Source organism: Electrophorus electricus, chromosome 6, assembly GCF_041902795.1.
Source record: "Electrophorus electricus isolate QZ-2024a chromosome 6, ASM4190279v1, whole genome shotgun sequence".
Taxonomy (NCBI): Eukaryota; Metazoa; Chordata; class Actinopteri; order Gymnotiformes; family Gymnotidae; genus Electrophorus; species Electrophorus electricus.
The window spans coordinates 6,139,011-6,162,831 of record NC_137502.1 but is presented as its reverse complement, the minus strand read 5'-3'; the positions used below and the strand labels follow the sequence as shown (position 1 = coordinate 6,162,831).

Sequence of the window (23,821 nt, the reverse complement as noted above, 5' to 3'; positions counted from 1 at the left end):
TCCTATATTTTGGTGAATATGAAAATGTTTATATACACATTCTTGCAAAATTACTATGTCAGTCAATTTTAGCAATGTTGTGCAAGAAAGGACACACCCACCCTCCAGTCAAGTTAGTGACACACCCACCCTTCAGTGAAGTCTAAGGCTGTCTTGTGCAGCAACCCTCCAGGAATTATGACATGACTTAGAACCTCCAAAGGTTCATTTTGTGAATGGAAAGGCAGTAACAGTACCTATTTGTATCTTTGTAGCAGCTGAAAGCAGACAAGGAAGGCTGAGGGAGCTAGCTTCAGGCGAGAGCCTGACAGTTCAGTACTGTCAGTGTGTTTCAAGAAGCAGTGATACTGTAACTCAAGACAAATACCATGTCAGACTTTGTGAACTATTCTAAGCATCAGTTGCTGACACCAATATGGAGGGGGTGTGAGGGTATGTATGCCTTAACAAGGCCCACCCACAGGAACTCACCGGCCAGTACAAGGAGATTTTGACTTGCTCTCCTTTAGTGTTGTGAAATAACTGGCCGGTTTTAGCCCCTTGCCTGCCAAGTCCTAACACTTGGGGACTAACACCACTAGACCTTTTGGGGGGGGGGGGGGCATATGTACTGTGGTGTTAGTACCTTGATGACGTTTGGGGGGAAAAGGTGCAGCTGAGGAGGTGAAGGATAGAGTTGGAAGTGGTAGGGAGACGCTTGGGCGTCTGTTGTGACCTTGGGTCTTTTCAGAGAATGAGGCTGGATTCCAGCAGGGACACATGGTCCAGACTGACAAGGCCATCTGCTGTTGCTCCAGCCCTGCACAGGGAGGGAGGGAAGAGGTGTAGGAAAGGAGGGGTCTAGGGGAACCAGAATTCCTCCCACTGGGGCGTGGAGGGAGTAGATATTCTGGGAGATCATTACCAGTGCCTTGGATTGGTATTCTTCCAGTGTCTTCGTATGTCACTAAAATCTCCTAAGACGTCCACGGTAGCTGTTTCAGAAGATTAAGGTGCAAGGAGCGCGGGCGATTATTTATTTTTTTCTCTTAGGTTTTGTGGCGGCAATGAGCAATGAGAGATTTGGCACTGGGGCTCTTGTATGCAGTAGATCCAGTTTCTTCCTCAGCTCCCTGCACCCAAGGCTAAGGGACTGAAGTGTTTGAAGGGCGCAAAGGCCTGCCACGGGTGCTTCGTCCGCATTTCTGTTGTCCTAACAGTGCACGTAAGAGGATTGTACGCTGGCGTCTGAAGGCCAGAAAGCCAGGTGGATGAGTATTTTTATGAAGCACATGGTTGTAGAGATGGGCCAGGACCAAACAAAGCAGCAGATTGAGAAAGGTCTGAGGCTTTACCAGTCCAATGAGACGGAGAAAGCGCTACATGTGTGGATGAAGGTGCTGGAGAAGACTACAGATCCTGGGGGGAAGTTCAGGGCTCTGGGTTGCCTGATTACAGCCCACTCAGAGATGGGCAAATACAGAGAGATGCTAAAGGTAAGTTGCCGCTTTATAAGCATTTTACCAACATTTAAATGCCCTTTCAGTCAAGTACATTATTGAAGAGTGTGGCTTTAAGAGACTTGATTTTATAAACATTTGGCATCCACTTTTAAGTATTTTATTAGTCTACTTAATATCACCGAAAACAGAATAGATTACATTTTTTTTGATGAATAATTAATCATTTCAAGATATTTACAGCTCAGATACTTAAAGTTTGACCTTACAAAATGTTGCCAAATGCTAATGTTATGCCCATGTGACCATCTGAAAATAATAATGATACTAATAATTCATTATTTGGTGATTGGTGTGAATAATACAAAATAAGCAAACATATATGAAAAATATGGTGATGAGGCTCAGTAACAGAAAATTAAGTTTAATAACGGCTCATTATATCTCGTGGAGCCATTTTTAATTTGCAGCTTCCGTAGAAAAGGAGAGCCACATGCCATATGATCCTTGGCTCACTGCATCTTGTTGACATAGACCCCCTTACACATATAGGAACATGCTCTGCTATGTTTAGTGAAGAGTTCAATAGCAAGTCAGTACACTTAAACAGCAGGAACAAAATACTTGTCAGTGGTGAACAGTAGTAGAAATAGTATTAATTCCTTTATGAAGTATCTGTATAACCTTTGTGAGCAGTATTCCTACAAGAGGCTACTTGAATAAGAGCATGTGTGGTTTATTTAGGCAGGTGAATAAAATCACATGTGTATTACAGTTTATGATGGTAATTGCAACATGTTGAATTCAGATCTGGAAGCTATAGAGTGTGGTGATGATGATGATGATGATGTGATGCAATGATACTAAGATATGCTCACATATTGCCATTTAAGTTGGTTCAATAGTGAGTTGTGGCATGTTCAATGTACCAACTAAGAGAACTCAGAGCACTACGGCATTCATGTTTATCAGGTGCTTTAGGCTAAGATTGCAGATCTAGGATCAGGTCCACAGGTCCACACTTCACAGTATGCTGAAGCCTTCATCATATCAGTGTCAAAAATAGTAACATTTGGATGACAAGGACCCAGTTCCAGGGATACAGAGTTATAGGCCATGAAAGGTTCACTGCTGCTTCACAGATACTGTGTGTAAATAATAGTAGTTTGTGGTAGAGAATTCCACTAGTTAATGAGCATGTAAATTGGTTAAACATAAACCTCACTTCAGTGATAATGTAATTTATACATTGCTTTTCTTTGATGCTGCTGTCACTGATGCACACAAACGCACGCACGCACACTCACTCCACTATCAGTACGCCCTTGCTCAGATTGACACGGCGCGGGAGATGGAGGACCCAGACTACCTAACAGAAGGCTACCTAAACCTAGCCCGCAGCAACGAGAAACTCTGTGACTTCCAGAAGACCATTTCGTACTGCAAGACCTGCTTGAACATGCAGGGCACCACTGTAAGCCTGCAGCTCAATGGGCAGGTGTGTCTGAGCATGGGCAACGCGTTCCTGGGTCTCAGCATCTTCCAGAAAGCCCTGGAGAGCTACGAAAAGGCCTTGCGCTACGCGCACAACAATGATGACAAGATGCTGGAGTGCAGGGTGTGCTGCAGCTTGGGGAACTTCTACATCCAGCTAAAGGTGCGGTTTCGCAGGGCCTTGCTGTGTGCCATAGGCTCGCCGTAGCAGTGCAGACGTGATTTGTCTGTACGTCCCTTCTACACTATTTATTTATTTTTTTGTCAGTTCTGCTCTGCTCCATTCAGAACATTCTGGGAATTTACTCTGCTGATGCATGCGATCGTTTCAAACTCAACAACAACAGGTTCTGCCGCATGCAACCTCCTGTCAGTATACTGCAGTAATTCACTGTTAAAATAAGTACCACTGATTACAGGGTCGTATAAACCGCCAACATGCAATATGCAGTGTGTCAGCAGGCAAGCCAGACAGAGCAGGCCAGTACAGATTTAGGTTTTTGTACTCACCTTGACAGTGGAGAGCTGTAGAGTATAATCCCTTTGGTCCCTAGAGTGGTCTGTTGTAATGAGTTTGGGACAAAGTGGCATGTAGGGAATGTATTCGTATGTCAAAGCCGACAAGTACCAGAATATATAAAATGCACTGTCCTGGTCCATGTTGAACACTAGTACTGTGGTATTCATCTCAGGATGAAATCTCCACTGGATTTTTAAATCACTGGTAGCCAATTTATGTCAAACAACAAAGATATGTTATATAGGTGTTTACTATCGCTTCGCTACAGAGTCAGGTGCTACAGATTTTACATGTTGCTTTACCAAGTCAGGAGTGATGTCAAACTGGCAAATCATTTACAAATCATTTAAATTGTTTGTTTAACTACCAGTGATTTCACTAGTGATGATGTTATTTAAGTATAAGTAGTGTACTTGGAGGGAGTCAAATAAATAATGTAAATTCCAAACATTTCAAATAATGTAGCATCTTTTTAATTCACGTACCCATTTATCCAGCAATGAGAAGGTCAGAGCGTACTGTATCAGGCTAATATAGATGTCTGCATACTCTGTGTTTTTGCAGGACTACGAGAAGGCTCTGTTCTTTCCATGCAAAGCTGCCGAGCTTGTGAATGACTATGGGAAGGGGTGGAGCCTGAAGTACCGTGCCATGAGTCAGTACCACATGTCAGTAGCCTACAGGAAGCTGGAGCGCCTGCCAGATGCCATGGAATGCTGCGAGGTATACTCTAGGCGTGGGTTTCTTCAGAGCACACCCTGAAAGGCCAGTCACAGGAACCATAGGACTACTGTGTTTTAGTTGTGTAGTCAGCATTTAATATGCATCCCTTCACAGCAATGACACAACATTACAGGAGCAGTACATTAGTTAAATCTCCCATAGTATAGGAAGTCCCAGTAAGGTTATCTACCACCGCCTTAAAACCACAAACACAGTGACTTTACAGACCTCCACTGGCAGTGTAAACACACCATAGCTTGCATCAGTAGTCACTTGTGTGTCAATCAGTTCCATCACCTTAATCCTTCTGGCTGCCACACGTGACCATATTTATTAGTCCCCTTGGCACAACCCTGGCCTCAGATCAGATGTTACTCAATGTGGCTATGTGTGAGAAGGAGACCAACAACTGACAGGTGCAGCTGTTTGTGGATCTTGTGCCAAAGCCCAGGCCTGAGCCCCAGGCTGACCCAGCTTCTTCACTATGCCTGATAAAAATATGTCAGCCAAGAGCTGAGGCACTGTCTGAGAGGGGTGATTATAAAGAACGTAGTCGTCACACCCGGCCTAACAACTGGGAGAGCGGTGAGACAAAGGGACGCTGCTCTGGCCTATGGGCAGGCATCACGGTGACCTGCTGTTGGCAACCCACAGCTAAGAGGCACGTTCCTTGTTTATAGCTGTGTTACAGAACAGATCAAATTTAAGCTTCCATGCACACAGCCATGGAGTTTCTGAAATTTTTGGAAAATGTAAGACGTAATCATGTAATGCGCCTACACTATTTTTTAAAATGTGTATTTTGAATTATTTTAATTCTATTTAAAAACTTTTTACGGAAAAAATTAAGTTAACGTAGACCCTTATTACACACAGGAGTCAATGAAAATCGCTCTGCAGCATGGCGATCGACCTCTGCAAGCCTTGTGTCTCCTGAACTTTGCCGATATTCATCGCTGCCGAAAAGATGTTGATGTAAGTCCGTTTCAGCCCTGATTTTTTTTAAAAAAACAACACCTTTTTAATTTTGTCTGTACATCTACACAGTTTATATTTGTGTCCCTTTTCTGTTATTTTTCTTGCTCATCTGTACAGTATTTAGGCCCTCTTACTGTTTTATTGTTCTCTCACCTGTCTAGAAAGCATTCCCTCGCTACGAGTCTTCTATGTGTATAATGACAGAGATTGGCAATCGCCTGGGTCAAGCATCCATCTACTTAGGGGTGGGAAAGTGTTGGCTGCTGCAAAAAGATGATGACAAGGTTGAAAAATCGCTTTTAAAAAATCTGCATTTTTTAACAGATTGTATAACAATGAGATAAAACAATATTTTTGCTCTGCTTATTGCCTAGATTACATTTATAGCACTTTGTTATATTTATTATATATTTGAATGATCGTATTCACTACTGTCTCTGTTCTAGGCGCTAGACTCTTTTCAGCGAGCGTACGAGCTGGCAGAGGCAGTCGGATACAAGGTATGCAGCTTTAGGGCTCTTTACTCAAGCTCGCTTTGGCGTAACTTTAACATTTACCTACCTGAGACCTGAGCTCTTACCAAGGCACCAGACCTTTCCCCATAGCTTTAGGCTTAAGTCCATTCCATAGCACCAGGATAAAGGAGAGAGATGGCTTTCCACTACCGGCCTGTGTACCAACAGCATCAGCTGTCCCCTGCTTGTCCCTCAAGTCGCGTGGTCTTCTGCAGCTCTGCTCACTGAAGGTGCACTGGCTGACGGAGGGCATCTACCGCAGCAAGGAGCAACAAGAGGAGCTGAGGGAGCAGGTGGTGAAGTTCCTACAGTGTGTGGAGGAGCTGGAGCTCTACTGCGGCATGTGTGGCGAGTCCATCGGCGAGAAGAACCAGCAGCTGCAGGCTCTGCCCTGCTCCCACATTTTTCACCTAAAGTACGTGTCCTTGTAGTGCTCGTTCTGGAAGTAAATAGCAAAAGAGACCAAAATATTTGTTTACCAGCCTTAAAACTGTACTGTGGATTGCATTAGGGTAAGTTGCAGTTCCAAAAAAAAAAAAAAAGCCTCCAGCAACTAGTTAGTGGTTCCATTTTATTTTTTGACCAAACCAACTTTTTTACATGTATTTGACCATTGGCTGGTGGTAATTTTGGATACTGGTTGTGAGAAACTGTGAAAGCATGTTCATTGTTTTCGGATACTGTGTCTTACTTGCAATGCTGTATGAATTAGGTAAATATAGTGAGGTTAATTCAGCGTTAGCAGTTGGTGTAGTGCATAAAGTCCAAATGGGATGGACTGCACTAGGCATGCATCAACAGTGTCAGTGGGGCTATGTATGCCCTTAGTTACCAGGGAGGCCAATATGGCCTTATGTATAAAGAGGTTTGTTAAGTGATGGGTCTGTTGTTTAAAAGTGAGTTTGGAAGAGGGTGGTGGTAGGATGCCAGTCCTCACTGTTCTGGAGGTGTTGTGGGCTTAATTTATCCAAACACCGACAAAGGGAGGTGCCCATCTGACGACCCCTGTGAAGAGCTTGTGAAGTAGTGGGTCCCTAGAGGCTTATTATGAATGAAGTGAGCGGATGGGCCCTATGCGAAGCTATATTGGTTTAGCAAAGGACATTATCCTGTATGTAGTTTATGAAAGATGCAAATCCAATTTTTACAGATACTGGTGAATTGATTATTTCTCTTTTAAACAGGTGCCTGCAAACAAATGGGACACAGGGCTGTCCAAAGTGTCGCCGTTCTTCCATAAAGCCAGGTTTTGTATGATACTCTGTAGTTAAAAGGTTCTGCCTTGGACTAAATTATCTGTCAAAATGGCTCCTCTCGAGACAGACTGAGCGTTTCTCTACCAGAAGACACAGAAACAGAACAAAGGGTGAGTGTCCAGTTCCACCCTGTTTATATCATCTGAAATTAATGAATGATACCAAGACAGAACATTTCATCTCGCAAAGAGAAAACACAATAATGGAGAGCTTTGGCAGTCAGAACCAAGCGTTAATCATTGTGCTGTGTTATGAGACTTGCAACAACATGCACATAATGTATACATAGAATGATGGGATGGCCTGAAGCTGTGGCTTACACACCAAGCACTCAGAAGACAGGTGGGAAGTGGGTGACGTGTCAAAGGGATGGTCACTACACACCTTCTCTTGGAACCTTGGTGAATACCAATGTGCCAGCATGTTTTCATGGATGATGATTTGAGTAGAACTAGGATTTGTGGGGCAGTCCATCATTTGGTACCTGTAAATTCAATACAACAAGTAATGAATTATGCAAACTGTAAAAATGCAAAGACATTTTCATTTGTTGTATCTTTATCAACAATATCAGTAACAAGCTAGACATTCATTGTTTTTGGTTAAATTAATGCTAAAAGTAGATATCTTTATATATTTACTTTCTCAGAATTTTAATTTGTTAACTATCAAGCTCTGTTGGCTAGCCAAAGATATGTTATAATGGTCTACTTATTTGACCAAGTAGCTATGCAACTACTGTCAGATCTCAAATGATTTAATCTGATTTGAGGTCTTTCTGACAACAAATAATTCATACAGCTCTGATGTTTAGCCACCTATAAGCACTGAAATGTTGGAAATTTCAGGAATGCTTTAATCTTTTTATTTTAAGTGACAAATGTTATTTCCCCATTTATTTCTTAATATGTGCAGATTTTTTAAAATTGAAAATGACACATTACCGTGATCACAAATGATTAGTTTGAATATTTTCTCAAATTATCAAATGGTTTATTTCAGTATAACATTTGAGAACAATTCCTTTCAAGCCTCTAAAAGTACCTTTGTGTACTAATGATCTCAATGAGTTGTACTACCTGCCTGTTGCTGTAGTTCTTTATCCAAGCCTAGTGTTTTTCCCTTCACCTTTTTGTATTTTCCCTACTCTAACATACCTAATTAGCTCACCTGGCAGTTAGAACTCCTCATGGTCTCAGTCTGATGCCTGAGCTGGGTTTGGAGCCATCGGTTCTAGGTCTGAGACCCACTGGTTAAATACAGGTTTGCTTTTGACCCAACTCTGCTCATTATTCACACTAAAAAAAAAAAGACTTAGCAAATACTGCATGTACAATTCAATACACCTTAATAAATTGAAAGCCTACTACATAATATTTAAACTTTTAAATATGTTTTCTACATCTTAAACAATGAGCTTGAATTTTCTTTTATCACATCTATCACATATTTTTCTGAGCAAGTAAACACTTAATATGGAGTAATGTTAATATGAATAGAATTAATTCATATCTGTGACGGGGGCGGCACAGAGGGAGCAAGAGCCGAAGTTGCCAGAAAGTGCTCTTTATTCTCCATGGGAAAGGCCCAAATGTCTGGCAACAAAATTGAAAAACAAAAATACAAATGCTTGGCTTGGCGTGGCAACTCCTCACACGGTAGTCCGTTAATGCGCAGCGTCCTCCCTACCGACCTGCGGGTTGAAATAGGTGATGGGAGAGACAAAGAACAGGTGCACCGGGTTGGTAGGCAGGTGATTGGGAACGAGGTAGGTGTTTACCGTGGATCTCACAGCGAGTGGGCGTGGTTCCCCTGCGGAGAGGCTGACCCCCCGTGACAATATCTTAGTGGGAGCAAACTGAGATAATGCTGCTCTTCTATTTTTGCCTCTTTTCTTACTTAATTATTTTTAACATATATGTTTAATAATTATACCTTTTGTTTTGAAAATAAATACATCTGTCCAGTTTTACTAACAAATTGCTGTTGTCCAATTTAGCATTCACCCATTCTGGCAACTCGCAGACCATATCTACCTCTTTACATTTGATCTTTACAATATAAATATGTTTGTGCTTTAGAATCAGGTTAAATCTCTGCTTATGTGCCTAGACATACAACAGATGTTTGAGAATGCTTAACATACCCTGTGGACTGTGGACTTTTATAGTGGAAATGCAATTAAAAAAAAACTTTGCTACACTTTACTGGCAGTCTCTTACTTTTTCTTAAGCTGTAACAACATGGAATGTTTATAATGCAAACATAACCACATAGTAATGGAAACCTTTTAGGTATGACATCTAAATATTTTCACAAAGTTAAAAAGCCATGCACTTCCAGTTCAACTTGTTTTTTTTAGTTTAGATTTGCTGAGAAGTCACTGTCCATCTTAAGACACTTCAACTGAAGGCAGAGTGCAGCAAACACTTTTAGGAGCTTAAACACCAAACCAATGGCAACAGCAAGTCCATTCAATGAGGAGGATCTGCTATGTCCTGTGTGCCGTCAGGCCTTCAGCTTCCCAGTCACTCTGGCATGTCAACACAGCTTTTGCGAGGCATGCATTCAGTCACACTGGGAATGGAAGGGGTCCCGGCTGTGGCCGTTGCGTCGCCATTCGGAGAATACACGGAGACCTCCAATTAACCTGGCACTGAAGATAGCCTCAGACACCTTCAAAGCGCAGGCTAGTCTGAGGTCGGTCAACCCAGACAACCTTTGCTCCATACACAGCGAGGAACTTAAAATGTTCTGTCACAAAGAGAGCAAGCCAATTTGCCTTATTTGCCACATGTCAAGGGACCACAAAGGCCATCAGTGTGATACCATTCCAGAAGCAGCAGCTGCTAGAAAGGTAAGCAAAGACAATTTGTGGAATAACAGAAATGTGTGAATAATATTGTGATGAAGATCTCTGGATTCCGTATGTACTTCATCGATCACAGACATCCAAGTAGTCCAAGGAAGAAGTGAAATCCATTAATGCCAAAAGAGTCAAGTCTTAAGGGTGTCTAGTTTTTAATGTTGATGGATAGTTTCTCGCCTTGCCTAATTATATATATAATTAAATATGTATAATATTGCACTCTGCAGAAAGCACTTTCAAACAGGTATGAAGCATTGAGAGAACACCCACACAGCACTGAAAACATGAAAGGAAGTTTGGAGGAACTTGAAGCACACATGCAGGTAATCTTAAATACACAACACCTTTCAAATTTTTAACAGAAAAAAAGGCTAACTGAATAGAAAGACAAGTTAGCATAAACTCATAAGAATGATGATACCAACCTGCTACTCACTTTCATTCTCCAGCAGAACAGTAGCACCTTTGTTACTGGTTAGGCAAGGTATGGAGAATCAGGTTAAAGCTGTGATAATGTGCCTTAAAACTACAGGCAAACCATGACATACATGTCTTATATTTCTTTATAGATTTCTAATATATATATATATATATATATATAACTTTCTCTTTGTCAAAAGAACCAAGCAGTTCAGACAGAAGCCCAAATCAGAGATGAATTTGAGAAGCTGCACAAGTTTTTGAGAGAAGAAGAAGCAGCCCGGCTGACCGTGCTCAAAGACGAGATGGACAGGAAGGTTCAAGCGGTCAGGCAGAGGTTAGAGAACATCAAGGAAGATGTTGACAGACATCTCAGAGATCATTGAAGGCACTGAAAGCACTTTACGGTCAGATGATTTATCATTCTTAAAGGTGCTTGAATACCCAAAACATTGAATTTTAAACATTGTTATAAGCTCTGTATTGATTCATGACAAACTGTGATTTTTCTTTCTCTTTTAAAGAACTGGCAAGAAGCTATAAGAAGGTATGTAAATAAAATTGTGTTAACCTTAGAGCAATTACCAATTTTAACAATTAGGCTCTAAAATCAAACTAAGTAAGAAATATGTTTCAATGATTAGCACCTACAGCATCAGCAGATATTACTGGGCGCAACAGTGCCAATGCTGTTGTACTAGTTTTGCCAGAGGACAAAAATATAATGTACTAAATCAGGCTCCAACTATGTTACAGGATTTGTTACCCAATAGAGGAAGTACAGTATCCACAAGGTGCTCTCATAGACACTGCTCAGTACCTGGGATCATTAAAATACGGAGTCTGGAAAAGGTTGGCAGGAGAAGTCAAGTCCTGTAAGTAATATGCATAAACTATACTCCCAATTCTGGAAGTCTTAAAAAAAGCTAGACTCTGTATAGGAACTTCTTTACATGCACATAATCTATAGCTGTACCTAATGAGCTACTATAGCTTTTAGATGTCACTTAAGTTTTAATCTACATTTTGGTACCACTGTTTTATCCTGAAGTTCCTGTGTTTGTGTGTGTATATATATATATATATATATATATATATATATATATATATATATATATACACACACACACACACACATCCTGAATATACACGTATATATGAATTTAAGCTTTGTTCATAAGTGTTTGCCTAAACTCTTTTATAAATGTATTTATAATATCAAAGCATCTAGTCAACACCTGATCTTTACAGTTTAGACCTGACTATAAACAATACGACAGCTCAGTAGGTGCAACTATAGAGTAGGTACCTAATAGTGACCTCTCAATTTTAATGCATATATTGAAATGTATCTAATGCATGTAAAGATGTACAAATCTGTATATAAAGCAGGACATGCTACAGTACATCTGTATTTGACCTGTGTTATACAAATGCACAGTCAAAAACAGGAAATGAAAACCATGAAGCACACAAACATCATTCCCTTTAACTGTCAAACCCTTACAGATTAGAATGTCACTAAGTACACATTCAAGGAAAGGAGAGGGCCCCTCAATTCATCCTTTGGCTAGATTGGTAAATGCGTTCAAAAACAGTATTTGAAAACATATATTCTTAGAAATTGTTCCAATGACATACTTGACTTGTGAAAATGTATAACTCACTCTGTGAGATCTGTACAGAGCTCCCTAGACTCTCCTGTTTTAATGCTTGTGGCAAATGGTTGTATTTGCAAAAGACCTCAGATATGATGAGAGAGTTAACTACCTGGGAATGGGCCAGTCAGAATCACTATGAAGATATTAGGAGGTCATGTCACAAAATTAAATGAAACTAGAACATTTATTTAGGTACAGAATAAGAACAGTTGCAGAAATTCTAAGTCTGTCATGACATACCTCATAGCTGTATATATGTATACTGAAGGTGTCCAGTTAACATCTGAGCTTTTATCAATACGATAACAATCTTGGAACAGTGGCAAATAAAGGCCAATGTGGCCAATAAAGGCCATCAACTGATGTTTAACAGGTATAGTTATAATAGATGTGTGCTTAATATAAGGGCTGTTTGAGTGTAAATTGAGTTTGGGACATCTCCTTTTGGGTCTGGGAGACTCTCATGCTACCTTAGACGTCATTCTTAAGGGTAAGACGCACACAATGGAATCGTTTCTAACAGTAATTTTAATGTTTTATATTAGTTCTGAAGAAAGATCTGGAAGTGCTTTGAATTCACAGAGTGCGGCTCAAGTGTTTTAAATACTTAAATCAAGGCTGAGTGAGATCAGCTCACCATTTTCAAACCTTCCAGGTCCCATTGCTCTTGATCCCAACACAGCCCAACCTAACATGATCCTGAGTGATGAAGTCATGAGTGTGCGTTACGGAAAGAAGCAGCAGCTCCCAGACAACCCCGAGTGCTGCTCCAGTCGCCTGGCGGTGCTGGCATCCACTGACTTCACGTTGGGAAAGCACTGCTGGGATGTGGAGGTGGGGGATAGTCAGGAGTGGTACATTGGCGTGGCACGCGAGTCCATTAAAAGGAAGACGGCCGTTTTCCTCAACCCGGCAGAGGGATTCTGGGTCACTGGGCTGAGTAATGGGGAGACGTACTGGGCCCAGACATCTCCTCGCACACGGCTTGCGCTGAAGAAGAGGCCCCAAAGAATTACTGTGGAACTGGACTATGAGAAGGGGAAAGTTGCATTCCTCAATGCTGTGGATGGGAGTATTATATACATGTTCAAAGACAAGTTTACAGAGAGGATCTTTCCTTATTTTAGCCCAGGGATTCATGGCGATGGTGAAAATGCACTTAGAATTTGTCCTCTAAAGGTATCCATAACACTCAACTAGGATACACATAGCTGATCAAAATGAAGGTATGAAAAACTGTGCATGATTTAGGCTTAGCATTCAGTATAATGCACAAAACATATAGTAGACAATTCCTGAAGTAATGTCATCAGTGGGCAGTGTGGCATTGAGCACATAAGGCTAAAAAAAAGATGAATGGCTATTGTTGGGATTTAGATTGCCATGGGAGAATAGCAAATTAAATACTAGTGTAAAAAAGCACAAAGATAATTTCTTTGTGTATGTATATACATATATGTATACAAGCTGATGAAGGAATTCTGTCAAACATTTATCTGGAAACCATATGGTGTACTTCACTACAACTTCAAACATCTGATACCTCTTACATACTGCAGCTACTCACCTGGAATCTACTTCTGATTTAGAAGCACTTTGCTTACAGCTGATGGACCTCTGTCCGAAAACCTTCTCTCGAAACAGTGTATTTCACTACAATTTTGAATATCTATCCCTATATACACATACATATGAAAACATATGCAGTACATACATAGAGATGAATAATCATCTTTTTTACACTAGTATTTAACTTCACTATCCTATTCTCAGTGGTTAAGGTAATTAGAAGATTGCCACTGTTGGGCCCATGAGCAAGGCCCTTAACCCTCAATTGCTTGAATCTATTAATTCACAACTGTAAGTTGTTTTGGATAAAAGTGTCAGCTAAATGCTGTAAATGTATTTAAACCTTATGTGTACAATGTCAGACTGGCCATTGCCTTTATATTGTGACTAACTGGCACTCAAATGCAACTTTTAATAAATTAAAACATCGCCATTTTAATCAATTAAAACATCACCACAAAAAAAAGAAAAAAGTATATATATAAGCCATACATCATGTCATTAATTTATTGGTTTCAATCAGAATAAATAAAGCTTTATACAATCAGTGCTCTTTATCTTTTGATTTGGTCTTTCTTTGAGATGCCATGTCCTTGAGTTTTGCATCTAGTTTCCGGTGCAGATGGGCTTTTTTGTGTGGCTCCATGGCCTTATCCTTCTCTCCACTCCCAGCATACAGCACCCCCTCTTTGCTTATTCTCATGCGAGCCTGGACCTTTGCTTTGTCACCGCAGCCATGCACCTACAAGACAGTTGCACTTCTTATAAGTAAGGGCTCAGATGCCCAACAACAGCTGAAAATGAGTCAGGAGGTTATCGGTATGTCTAACAGCTGTCTGGTTCATGTTCATACATTATTAGAAATGGTAGCATTGATAAATAATCCCTTTAAAATGTTCAGATGTAGTCTACATTGTGATCATAAAACATGTGTTACCTCAGGGATGTGGTGACTCAGACAGTACTGCCTGTTACAGTAGAGACACAGCTGTCCCAGTGTAAGCACACTGTTTTTACACTTCACATAGGCGCACACACTGTCTGCTTTCACCACAGCGTCAATGAGCGCATCAAAATCATCTTCAGCCGTAGCGGCTACGGCTATGTCCACGGCCCCTGCTTTCACTTTCCCCTTTCCTAAGAGAGAAACATAACACAATGGCAATGATGAATTCAGTTTCCCAATTACAGAGTGTAGTACAAAGTGACCCCAGCAATCAACAGACATGACCAAGCCATAGGACTACGAACCCTTAGTAGACACCTTGTTCTTTTTTGTGGATTCTCTTTTACTTTCTTTCAGATCTGTCGGCTGCCTTTTGTTCAGGTTTTTTAATTCACGTTTTTCCTCCTCCCGGCGCATATGCTCCAGATGCAAGCTTTTCAAATCCAGAGCAGCATTTGGAGGTTGTCTACTGGGTTCCTTCTTCTGCATGCCACCTGCGGTCTGGCTTTCTGGTCTTGTTGACTCTGCTTGCTCTGCCAGTTCCTCAGATGGTCTGAATGGCTTTGTCTCTGGTCTGGAAACAGTAATTTGGCGCTGTTTGCCTATACCCTGACTCACATGACTCAATCCCAGCTCTTCCGAGAGCTGGTGGACTAGCAGGCGTTCGTGAGAGTTCAAAGAGGGAGGAAACTGAAGCTCTGCTTTGTTCTGGTCCTTCAGAAAGATGATCAACTGCTGCCTTATCTCTTCCTTTCTAATCTGAGACTCAGGTGAGTCATCCGTTTTGGTTTTCAGATGGTCTGATGTGCTATTGCCATCATGAATGGTAGTAGATGGTGCTTTGAACAGGCCATCACCTTTATCTTTGCTCGCCAAGCCTTTTTTGGTCTTGGATTCTCCTTTCTTGCCTTGCTGGTTTCTTGCCTTTGGTTTGGTGGACAAAGACTCTTTGACATTAGCCTGCTCATTCTTGGAATTGTCACGGCTGTAGTTGTTGGGTACCAAGTCCTCCAGGTACTCAAAGGCTGAGCGAACCTCCCCGTGTTGAGTCATGTAGTCCACCAGGGATCTGAGGAAGTGATGGTTTCTCACTGTCTGAGAATCACACACCACTACAAGCTGACGCCTGGCACGGGTTACTGCCACATTGGTTCTCCTATCCTCTGCAAGGAACCCGACCTCACCTACAGCGTCAAAGCAAAATAATTAAGGTGACTAATTTAGACAGGTACTCATGTCCTTCCCGTTGTTCACAAGTTGCACAAATGCTGCTTCACCTTTTCTGTTTGATCTAACCAGGGAGAGCAGTACCACCTCCTTCTCCCTGCCCTGAAAACCATCCACGGATTTGATCTCCAGCTCAGGGTGCTCATTAGAGAGCTTCTGTCTCAAGAGGTCTACCTGAAATATGAACAGTGTTGAGTGAATTAGCCTTGATGGCAAAAGAGCAATATTGAATATACTGAGGAAACATCCATAATCTTATCAAAACCTACATATTTCTATCATAAGGCATCATCTACCTGTAGGTTATAAGGTGCAATAACTGCTATGTCTTTGGCCTGCACCCCAGCATCAGTCAGGGTTTTCACATGAAGTGCCACAATGTCAACTTCACCTGTTGAGTTATCAGAACAAAACATGTCTAAAATGTTACAAAACAAGTAAGTCTAATGTAGTCTTGTAGAAAGTAGCCTGGTATTTCAGTTGACATGGACAACGTGCAATACTGAATAAAACCTGGTTTTAAGATTCTATTTTTACCTTGATTGCCTTTAGACTGCTCATCTGTGTCCTCCATTTCATTTAGACCACACCCAGCTGTGTCAATGAGGAGCAGAGGCATGTTGGTCTCCTCAAGCTCAGCCACTCCTGCCAGATCTCTGATTAGAAAGACATTGTGATAAACATCTGAACTGGATGATGGTCACTTCTGCCACTCCAGTATAGCTATCTATCTGTTCACAGGCCTGACTGGATCAGACATTACATACTTCAACAAATGCTTCTCCACTGAGGGATGTGCAGTCAGCTTTCCTTGATACATCTGCTCTGAGGCCCACTGCATAATGGTGCTGTTCATGCGGTACTGCGTGGTCAGCATTCGGACTACTGAATCTCCATACTTCTGAATCAGCCGCTCCATTAGACTCACAGACAGACCTTTAGCAGCAGCGCTGTGAAAATGTTAACGAGACATGAGATCATGAAATACTGCAGAAATACGATCCTTCTCTTCCATGAGATTGAACTCTCAAAAACATTTCCCTTTACAGTACCAAAGAATCTGCTACCACAAAACATTTCCAAAAACATGCTTTTATTACTATCTTAACATGTTATGGGACAAATGTGGTATAGACGAGCAATAAAATGCATAGGACTTTGGAATGTTTTAAATGTTTGTAATAACATTACATAAACTATGCACTCATTTCTGGCTAAAATAACATAACAATGAATCATATTATACTGAATGGAACTATGGTGAATTCTAAGATTTTATAATCCAATGAATCAGAATCAAACTTGTTAATTCAGAGACTTATAGTCTTAGTACAGGGTGTACGTAACAAAAAGAATACATAAATTTGAAGCTCCATTTTTTTTTTACTTACTTCTGGGATTTGACTGTGGGTGGCAGCTGTTTGTAGTCGCCAGCCAGAATGCACTTGCGTGCTTTGAGCAGTGCAATCCAACAGCTGACTTCCAGAGCCTGACCACATTCATCTACAACCACCAGGTCAAAATGCTCACTGGGCAAATACTTAAGTGGACCGTCGTCACTGGCACCTGCAGAAGGAAAATTCCCCCCATCATCACTTGAAAGTGAAAAGGAAACGTGAACCCAAGATTCTCATGGCATCCGCCTTCTTCACTCTGCTCACCTGTGTTGGTTGCCAGAATGACACTAGCCCTTTTCAGGATTTCTGTGATGGCCATCTGTTCCCTGGATCTCAGTTCTTTTCGCAGCTCACCTATCTCTCGCCTCAGGCTACTTCTTTGTCCTTTATCATGTGCTTTCTTTATCTGACCCTGTGACCATATTACCACACCAGCATGTTTCAAACGATTTTTTAGACCTTGACACTTTTATCAAATAACCTTATACAACTGCATGTTAGTTAATGATATCAATGAACGAGACGTATAATCGTGTCGCTCATTAAAAGAAAAAAAAAAAAGCGAAATGAGAATAAAGATGATCAACAGTATGCCAAGAGCGAGAGGAAACACTGAAAACGCGTACCAAGGCTTTGTCCATGTCTTTACGCACATCTGCGATGATGTTGGTGTTGTCACTCTGTGCCAGCACCGCATCCAGTGAATGCCTCTGGACTGACTCCAGCAGGCGGGCAGGGTGTCCCAGCCGCAGTACCTTGGCCTTGCTCTTAGCCAGACGCTCCACCAAATTATCCACTGCCACGTTGGAGGGAGCGCAGCACAAAACCTACAAGCATTTCAGCAGTGGAACATGTGTAACTGTGTAAGTCGTATGACAGACATTCACTCTGAATTAAAGCCATTTATTTAAATGGATACTTCACACAAATATGCTAATTAATAATATGCTACATATGCTATTAATACATTATGGCAGTAGTAATCTACTAATAAATTGGTCTTACACCTTTTCTTTCATATTTAGTCACTTTAGCATTTCAGTCTGATCTACAAGGACTTTACTAACAGTCGCAGTGACACTATAAACAAGGAGCCCAGAAAAACATGAGTGCTGTACCTTCTGGCCTTGTTTTACTGCCTGTAGGATCATTTCAACCACCGTTGTGGTTTTCCCAGTCCCAGGTGGCCCATGTACAATGGCCAAATCTTTCTGACACAGCGCAAAATGCACAGCCTCCTGCTGAGAAGCATCCAATCCTTTATTAATCCACTCTAAAGCAGCTGCAGATGAAAGTCAGGAGAAAAAAACAAAAAACAAAAAAAAAAACCATCAACAAGCGTTTCGCAATAATTCGGTTGCCTCATTGCCTGAACCACATTTAACCATGTTTAATGTTTAATATTTACAAATCTTCACAGAGATCCTGCTGAATACTTACTTTGCTGTGGCAGGGTTCCAGGCTCTGAATAACCAAACAGTACGCTTATTAGATGGGCAGCAGGACCACTTCTGTACCCGTTCAAGGAGTTCAAAGCTCTGCCAAACATTAAAAATAAATTTTCACAATTACATTTCAAGACCTTTGTTATTAGGACTGTCAACATATTAATTCAAGTTACCTTTAAAGTCTCTAATGTGTTTGCTTAAAAAAATATGCAAATTCAACCAAACACACATAGATGATTTATTGCTAGCTAAATTTCTAAAGCATAATCATCAAGTTTTACAGATAACTTTCAGCACAATCACCAAATGAAGCAGAGTGCCGTTGGTAAAACTCACTTAGTTAAACGTTTGTAAGTTACATCATTCGCGAGCTTCATGATATTGTACAGCCCATCACTGTCCAAGTTCAGGCCATCATGAGTATCGTCAAAAGCGACTGTTACAGAAGTCTGCATCACACGAGTCACCACACCTGAGCAAATCTGACTGGCCTGAGCACATCCTTCTGATTCATAAATACCCACAATGTCACCTAAAACAGGTGAAAAGAAAACAAAAATATATACAAATATATATATTTTTCTCCAATTTCACACAATTAGTTGACACTTTATTCTAATGTAGTGACAAGATGTGGTCTCACCAGGTCCAAAACTGTTGCTGGGAAGAAATGAGGGGCCAATACTTTTCCTGGGCTCGAACACAACAAGAAGTCTACCATGCATGCCTGTCCGCTGGCTTCCAACGTTAAGCTTCTGCAAGCACACTCCTTTTTGCTGCAGGTTTTTCAGTGACAGATTCTTCTGCCATGCCCTAAGCATAACAAAGCATTCCACTCTCACCACCAAACAACAGTGTGGCTAATATTCGGACTGATTGACATACACTAATAAATATCACATGAAACCTACGAGGAGACGGGATAAGTCAGCTGTTCACGACCACCGGCTATCTGAATAAGCTTACCTCGTTTCTTCTACCTCAGCCTCTCTTTCTTCCTGCAAGAGTTCAAAAGTCTTGGCAACGAAGCTTTCGACCTCCATTTCTTACTGGGAATTCAGCACAGAAACGACCTACTTTTGGTCATTAGCGCTTTAGATGCATTAAATAAGGAATATGTTACCTAGTTAGTTATGTAGGCTAGATAAAAGATTTCCAACCTTTTCAACGTAATGTTAGATCGCTAAACTAACACTAGCCAAGATCAAATGTATACTAGCTAGCTGTCTATCAGTCACCCATTCCAGTAATAAGATATTTAGGAATCGATCATGGTCATCCTTTTGCGTGAACTGATATGCCCTTTTCTGTAAGTCAGAAAATACTGCTGAAGTTAACGTACGAATCGTTTCAACTGCAACTGTTTTCACGATACTGTGACTGTCCGGATCGGTCCGTCCCAAATTGCCTTCCCACTTGAAACTGCATTACTGACATTAATTGTATGTTGTTTATATTGCACTAAACAACCTAAAATGGCAAAATGTTGCAATTAATTGTATCTACACAATAACATTATTTTATGTAATGATGTTTTATTTTATTTTAAGTAGTAGTATTGTTTTATCCGAGGTTTTCCTTTTGGGGAGGACACAAGTTCTCGTTGCACCGCTCATCATACTTTTCTGGAGAATGTCAATGCTTGGGTGTAGAGTATAGCATACTAGTTACCGCCCCGACACATTTTAGATTATTTTGCATGGTTCCTTGGTTGGTCTATCTCGGTACCTCGATAGCATAGCTAATTTCTGATCACGACAATGGCCCGAGTTATGAAAGTGTTACGGACTTTACGAAATCACTGGAAGAAGTCCACATTTGCTGTGTGTGTCTTGTCCTACGGTGGTCATTGGTTGTACGGAAAGCACTGGTTAGTCACCGTTACACCTCTTGGAGTACAACTGTTCTCATTCATGAAAATATCACACAAGAATTTATTATCTCCGCCGCGCTTTGCCCTCAAATTCTTGCGTGTAGGTTACTTTTTTAAGGTGGCGAGCTGTCTGTCTCTTGTTATCTCACTTCAGACTGTGCTTTGGAAATTTGGTAGGCCACATAAACTGTTATACAGTGTATTAATAATTCTCATCTTTTTTCCACAGTGACAACGTGTTGCGAAAAGAGGCATGTCAGGAAGCCAGGGTAGGTCATGTTTTTATTAGTTAACATCCAGCACCTATGTGTCATGTGTATAAAGATGTTCATCAAGGGTCCTGAAAGGAAGAGTCCATCACAAACTTTGTAGTAAACCGATGATTTGAATCAGATATATTTGAATAGGAAAAACACTCAAATGTGCTGGACTTAGGCCTTCGAGGATCAAAATTAGCCATAACTTGTTTAGATTATGAAACATGCTGGCCAATATGTATGGCATGTTAGCGGTCTGAAGCTTACTGTGGCATTGGTTTATACACAGGAATTTGGCCGGAAATTAATTGGGCCTCAGGAGGAAGTTAAGAAGGCCACAGTAATCCTGAATCCTGCAGCAAGCAGAGGGTGCGGGATCATCAGCCTTTCTCACCCGCACAAACCTCTGCTTTGACTGGTTAGTCAAACATTGTGTGGTCATTACTATAAGTAAAATGTGAATCTTCTCCCTTAGAAAAGCCAACAGTCTTTTTGAGAAGAACGCAGCCCCCATTTTACACCTTGCTGGGGTGGAGATCAAAGTCGTAAAGGTATTGGAGCGGCGTATTCACTGTGACATCCTTAAGTATTCATTTGGGTATTTATTATTTACAATAAATATGTAATTCTCCTTTATAGACAGATTATGAAGGCCAGGCAAAAAAGCTAATGGAACTTATGGAACAGACAGACATGTTGATTGTTGCTGGGGGTGATGGAACATTACAGGAGGTACAGTGTAGTTCTTCTTTAAAGATTTTTACTCATGTAAAGTGTCTGTGGTTGCGGTTTCATGCCTTATGTTTTGTTTAGGTGATAACCGGCTTGCTAAGAAGAACTGATGAGGTATGTGCTGATGATAAAACTACCTATGTCTGTTAGTAGTATGCACCCATATGTATGCACCTGTTTGTCCTCTTTCGTTTTGATTCAGGAAGCTTTCAGTAAAACTCCCATAGGGTTTATTCCACTGGGCTCTCATAACTCACTCAGCCAAAGCCTGCATCTAGTCACTGACAATAGAGTAAAGTAAGTACTCTTGTTAAATGCTCTGCTTGGAACTGAATTCATTTTTTGTAATTAACAGGTGTAATCCTAAACTGAGTTGACTCGATCGTTATAAAAATAAGCCTCTTGAGTCTTTAGCACTGATTGGCCAGGATGGCCCAGGATGCACAATTGACCGAATCCATTTAAGGTGTGCAAATATAAATATGGTTTTCAGATGCATCACTTCAGCCACGCTGTCCATTCTGAAAGGGGAGACACTGCCACTGGATGTCCTACAGATAAAGGTTAGCACACTGATACAGTCTGCTGTCCAAAGGGTCATTCATAGGCATCTCTCACTTATCTTGTATTTATTTTGTTGCTCCATTGTCAGGGTGACAAGGAGCAACCTGTCTTTGCACTCTTGGGTTTACGCTGGGGTTCATTCCGTGATGTTGCATCATCCATCAGCAAGTAGGTTGTCAAAATTTGAATAGGAAATGTTTACAGTATTTTCAAAGTATTGTATAAATGTTTTAAAAATGTGTCTTTCATTGAAAATGTGTTCTCTACTTCTTTGCATTAAGATATTGGTACCTTGGTCCTTTGAAAACTCAAGCTGCGCATTGGTTTAGTACACTATGGGTAGGTATCTTGTAATGTATATTTGTTGATACATTAGGTATATTGCCCTGTAGTGTTCAATGTTTTGAATGCGAAACCAACAAAATGTTGTCCCGGGTCTTAGGAGTGGCCACAGACCCGTCATGCTTCACTCGCATATCTGCCTCCTGTTCCTCGACCTCCAGACCTACCTGCTGAGAAGCTCTCAAGACCCAACTTGCTTTACCGCATTTATCGCAGGCTTCAAAACTACTGGAACCCTCCTGTAGAAGGTAGAGCTGCAGTGTTTCTGTGATGTTTTGGCACATGCTGAAAGCCTGAAATGTCATTATGGTGTGTGTTTGTGATTGGTTCAGAGCCTCCTGCAGACGAGGAACCAGCACACTGGGAAGAAAAGCAGATCTCCACCCTGGAACTCACAATATACACACACAACAGGAACCCTGTAAAAAGAGTGAGGTTCTTAAATGATGATTATTTTTGACAGTGCTGTATGACCACAATTTATAAACATGTATATGTTCATAAATGCATAGACTACAGTCCACAAATGTTCTCTCCATCTGTTTCCTTCCAACAGCGTCCAGACGATTCTCTGGTGCTGTCTGTAGAACCAGACACAGTTGGGATTGGCCAGTTCATCAGAGATGGGTAAATAATTTAATTTACTATTTATATATATTTTGATTTGTAGAAAAATTGTCTTAGGTTATTCAAGGGCCATTTTTGTTGAGTGGGTGCTTATTATTAAGGTGGCTTATGGTCGTCTTCATGTATGCTTTGTGCAATTATGGCAGGACTAAGAAAGCTGAAGAACCACTGGTATGCACAGACAACGCAGTTCAGACAGAGGCCAGTGTGTGCCATCTCAATTTGCCCCGTGTAAGTAGAAATCGATTTTCTGAAGAGTTTGAAAATCTATTCATTTATTAATTACTCATTATAAGACTATGTGCCGGTAGGACTGTGTTATAACCTCATTCAAATGCCATAGTGACTCTTAGCAAGCCCCTTAAATTCATTGCTATGTTGCTCCTTTCCACAGGAGGGTGCTGGCTTTTATGACATCGACAATGAAGAATTTGAAGCCATGCCAGTGGAAGTGAGGCTGTTGCCACGGAAACTGAGGTTCTTTTGCAGCAAAGAGCGCAAAGAAGAGCTGGCTCATGCAAATTGAAGACAGTGCTTACCATCACGTATGTAAGGGAGAAAACCCACTGGGGCCCTGGTTACTACCTTAATTTCTCTGTTAAGATGCTAATTCCAGACCATCACAGCTTTATTATGATCTCTCAAATGAGCTTTTCAATGATGCTATTAATACTTGTCCAGAATGCTGAATAGCTTATTCTATAGAAAGCAAAATCATCAGTGTATGTATGAGTACACAAGTACCTGCCAGGCCCGTCAAAACAGAGCACCACAGCAGGCATCCCATCATGTCAGTGGTTTATATGAGGCTTCTGAGGAAGTTGCTGTGGAGGAAGGGAGGAAGCACCACTTTGAAACTGCGTACACCCATTAAAAAAAAGACCACTTTCTTTTTTCCTTTACAGTGAAAATGTACTACATGCTGTCTAACTTGCCATATTAAAACATCTGCCCACAACACATA

The 23,821-nt window shown here is 41.0% G+C and overlaps 3 protein-coding genes and 1 pseudogene across 5 annotated transcripts; 3 read left to right on the top strand and 1 right to left on the bottom strand.

The window, feature by feature from the left end:
• Nucleotides 1-851: 851 nt before the first annotated feature.
• Nucleotides 852-9,132, top strand: rapsn (receptor-associated protein of the synapse, 43kD). Its single transcript, XM_027022367.3, has 8 exons — nt 852-1,475; nt 2,758-3,096; nt 4,018-4,176; nt 5,053-5,151; nt 5,316-5,438; nt 5,601-5,654; nt 5,885-6,084; nt 6,854-9,132. Exons 1-8 carry the CDS (start codon nt 1,251-1,253, stop codon nt 6,924-6,926), a joined length of 1,272 nt encoding a protein of 423 aa, XP_026878168.1. The 5' UTR covers nt 852-1,250; the 3' UTR covers nt 6,927-9,132.
• Nucleotides 9,133-9,280: 148 nt separating this feature from the next.
• LOC113585079 (zinc-binding protein A33-like) lies at nt 9,281-13,993 on the top strand (annotated as a pseudogene). Its single transcript, XR_014123998.1, has 6 exons — nt 9,281-9,782; nt 10,022-10,117; nt 10,415-10,646; nt 10,739-10,761; nt 10,971-11,089; nt 12,531-13,993. The product of XR_014123998.1 is annotated as a zinc-binding protein A33-like (transcript).
• On the bottom strand, nt 13,938-19,964 carry ighmbp2 (immunoglobulin mu DNA binding protein 2). 2 transcript variants are annotated; one of them, XM_027003926.3, is made up of 15 exons: nt 19,429-19,964; nt 19,106-19,275; nt 18,799-18,994; nt 18,455-18,552; nt 18,133-18,296; nt 17,641-17,841; nt 17,279-17,426; nt 17,009-17,183; nt 16,385-16,567; nt 16,155-16,273; nt 15,914-16,008; nt 15,668-15,791; nt 14,696-15,574; nt 14,382-14,581; nt 13,938-14,186 (listed from the first exon to the last, which is right to left on the bottom strand). In XM_027003926.3, exons 1-15 carry the CDS (start codon nt 19,503-19,505, stop codon nt 13,989-13,991), a joined length of 3,027 nt encoding a protein of 1,008 aa, XP_026859727.2. In that variant the 5' UTR covers nt 19,506-19,964; the 3' UTR covers nt 13,938-13,988. The 2 variants fall into 2 exon arrangements, with proteins under 2 accessions (XP_026859727.2, XP_026859728.2); XM_027003927.3 differs by lacking the exon at nt 13,938-14,186 and having other exon boundaries at nt 14,433-14,581; nt 14,709-15,574.
• A 114-nt stretch (nt 19,965-20,078) lies between these two features.
• agk (acylglycerol kinase) lies at nt 20,079-23,805 on the top strand. Its single transcript, XM_027003982.3, has 15 exons — nt 20,079-20,332; nt 20,565-20,604; nt 20,882-20,961; nt 21,068-21,143; nt 21,232-21,324; nt 21,406-21,438; nt 21,527-21,621; nt 21,818-21,887; nt 21,977-22,056; nt 22,170-22,227; nt 22,331-22,478; nt 22,563-22,660; nt 22,787-22,857; nt 23,004-23,088; nt 23,252-23,805. Exons 1-15 carry the CDS (start codon nt 20,223-20,225, stop codon nt 23,381-23,383), a joined length of 1,269 nt encoding a protein of 422 aa, XP_026859783.2. The 5' UTR covers nt 20,079-20,222; the 3' UTR covers nt 23,384-23,805.
• The last annotated feature ends 16 nt before the right edge of the window (nt 23,806-23,821 follow it).

What these genes read in the sequence shown, in the direction of transcription:
- rapsn (XM_027022367.3), top strand. Translation starts at nt 1,251, where the DNA reads ATGAGTATTTTTATGAAGCACATGGTTGTAGAGATGGGCCAGGACCAA. An exon ending in ACTTCTACATCCAGCTAAAG is followed by an intron (nt 3,097 to 4,017) that starts GTGCGGTTTCGC and finishes GTGTTTTTGCAG; the next exon opens with GACTACGAGAAGGCTCTGTT. An exon ending in GCTGCCGAAAAGATGTTGAT is followed by an intron (nt 5,152 to 5,315) that starts GTAAGTCCGTTT and finishes TCACCTGTCTAG; the next exon opens with AAAGCATTCCCTCGCTACGA.
- ighmbp2 (XM_027003926.3), bottom strand. Translation starts at nt 19,505, where the DNA reads ATGGAGGTCGAAAGCTTCGTTGCCAAGACTTTTGAACTCTTGCAGGAA. An exon ending in GCTGAGGTAGAAGAAACGAG is followed by an intron (nt 19,276 to 19,428) that starts GTAAGCTTATTC and finishes TGTTATGCTTAG; the next exon opens with GGCATGGCAGAAGAATCTGT. An exon ending in GCAGTCTAAAGGCAATCAAG is followed by an intron (nt 16,009 to 16,154) that starts GTAAAAATAGAA and finishes ATAACTCAACAG; the next exon opens with GTGAAGTTGACATTGTGGCA.
- agk (XM_027003982.3), top strand. Translation starts at nt 20,223, where the DNA reads ATGGCCCGAGTTATGAAAGTGTTACGGACTTTACGAAATCACTGGAAG. An exon ending in TGGTTGTACGGAAAGCACTG is followed by an intron (nt 20,333 to 20,564) that starts GTTAGTCACCGT and finishes TTTTTTCCACAG; the next exon opens with TGACAACGTGTTGCGAAAAG. An exon ending in GTGATGGAACATTACAGGAG is followed by an intron (nt 21,325 to 21,405) that starts GTACAGTGTAGT and finishes TGTTTTGTTTAG; the next exon opens with GTGATAACCGGCTTGCTAAG.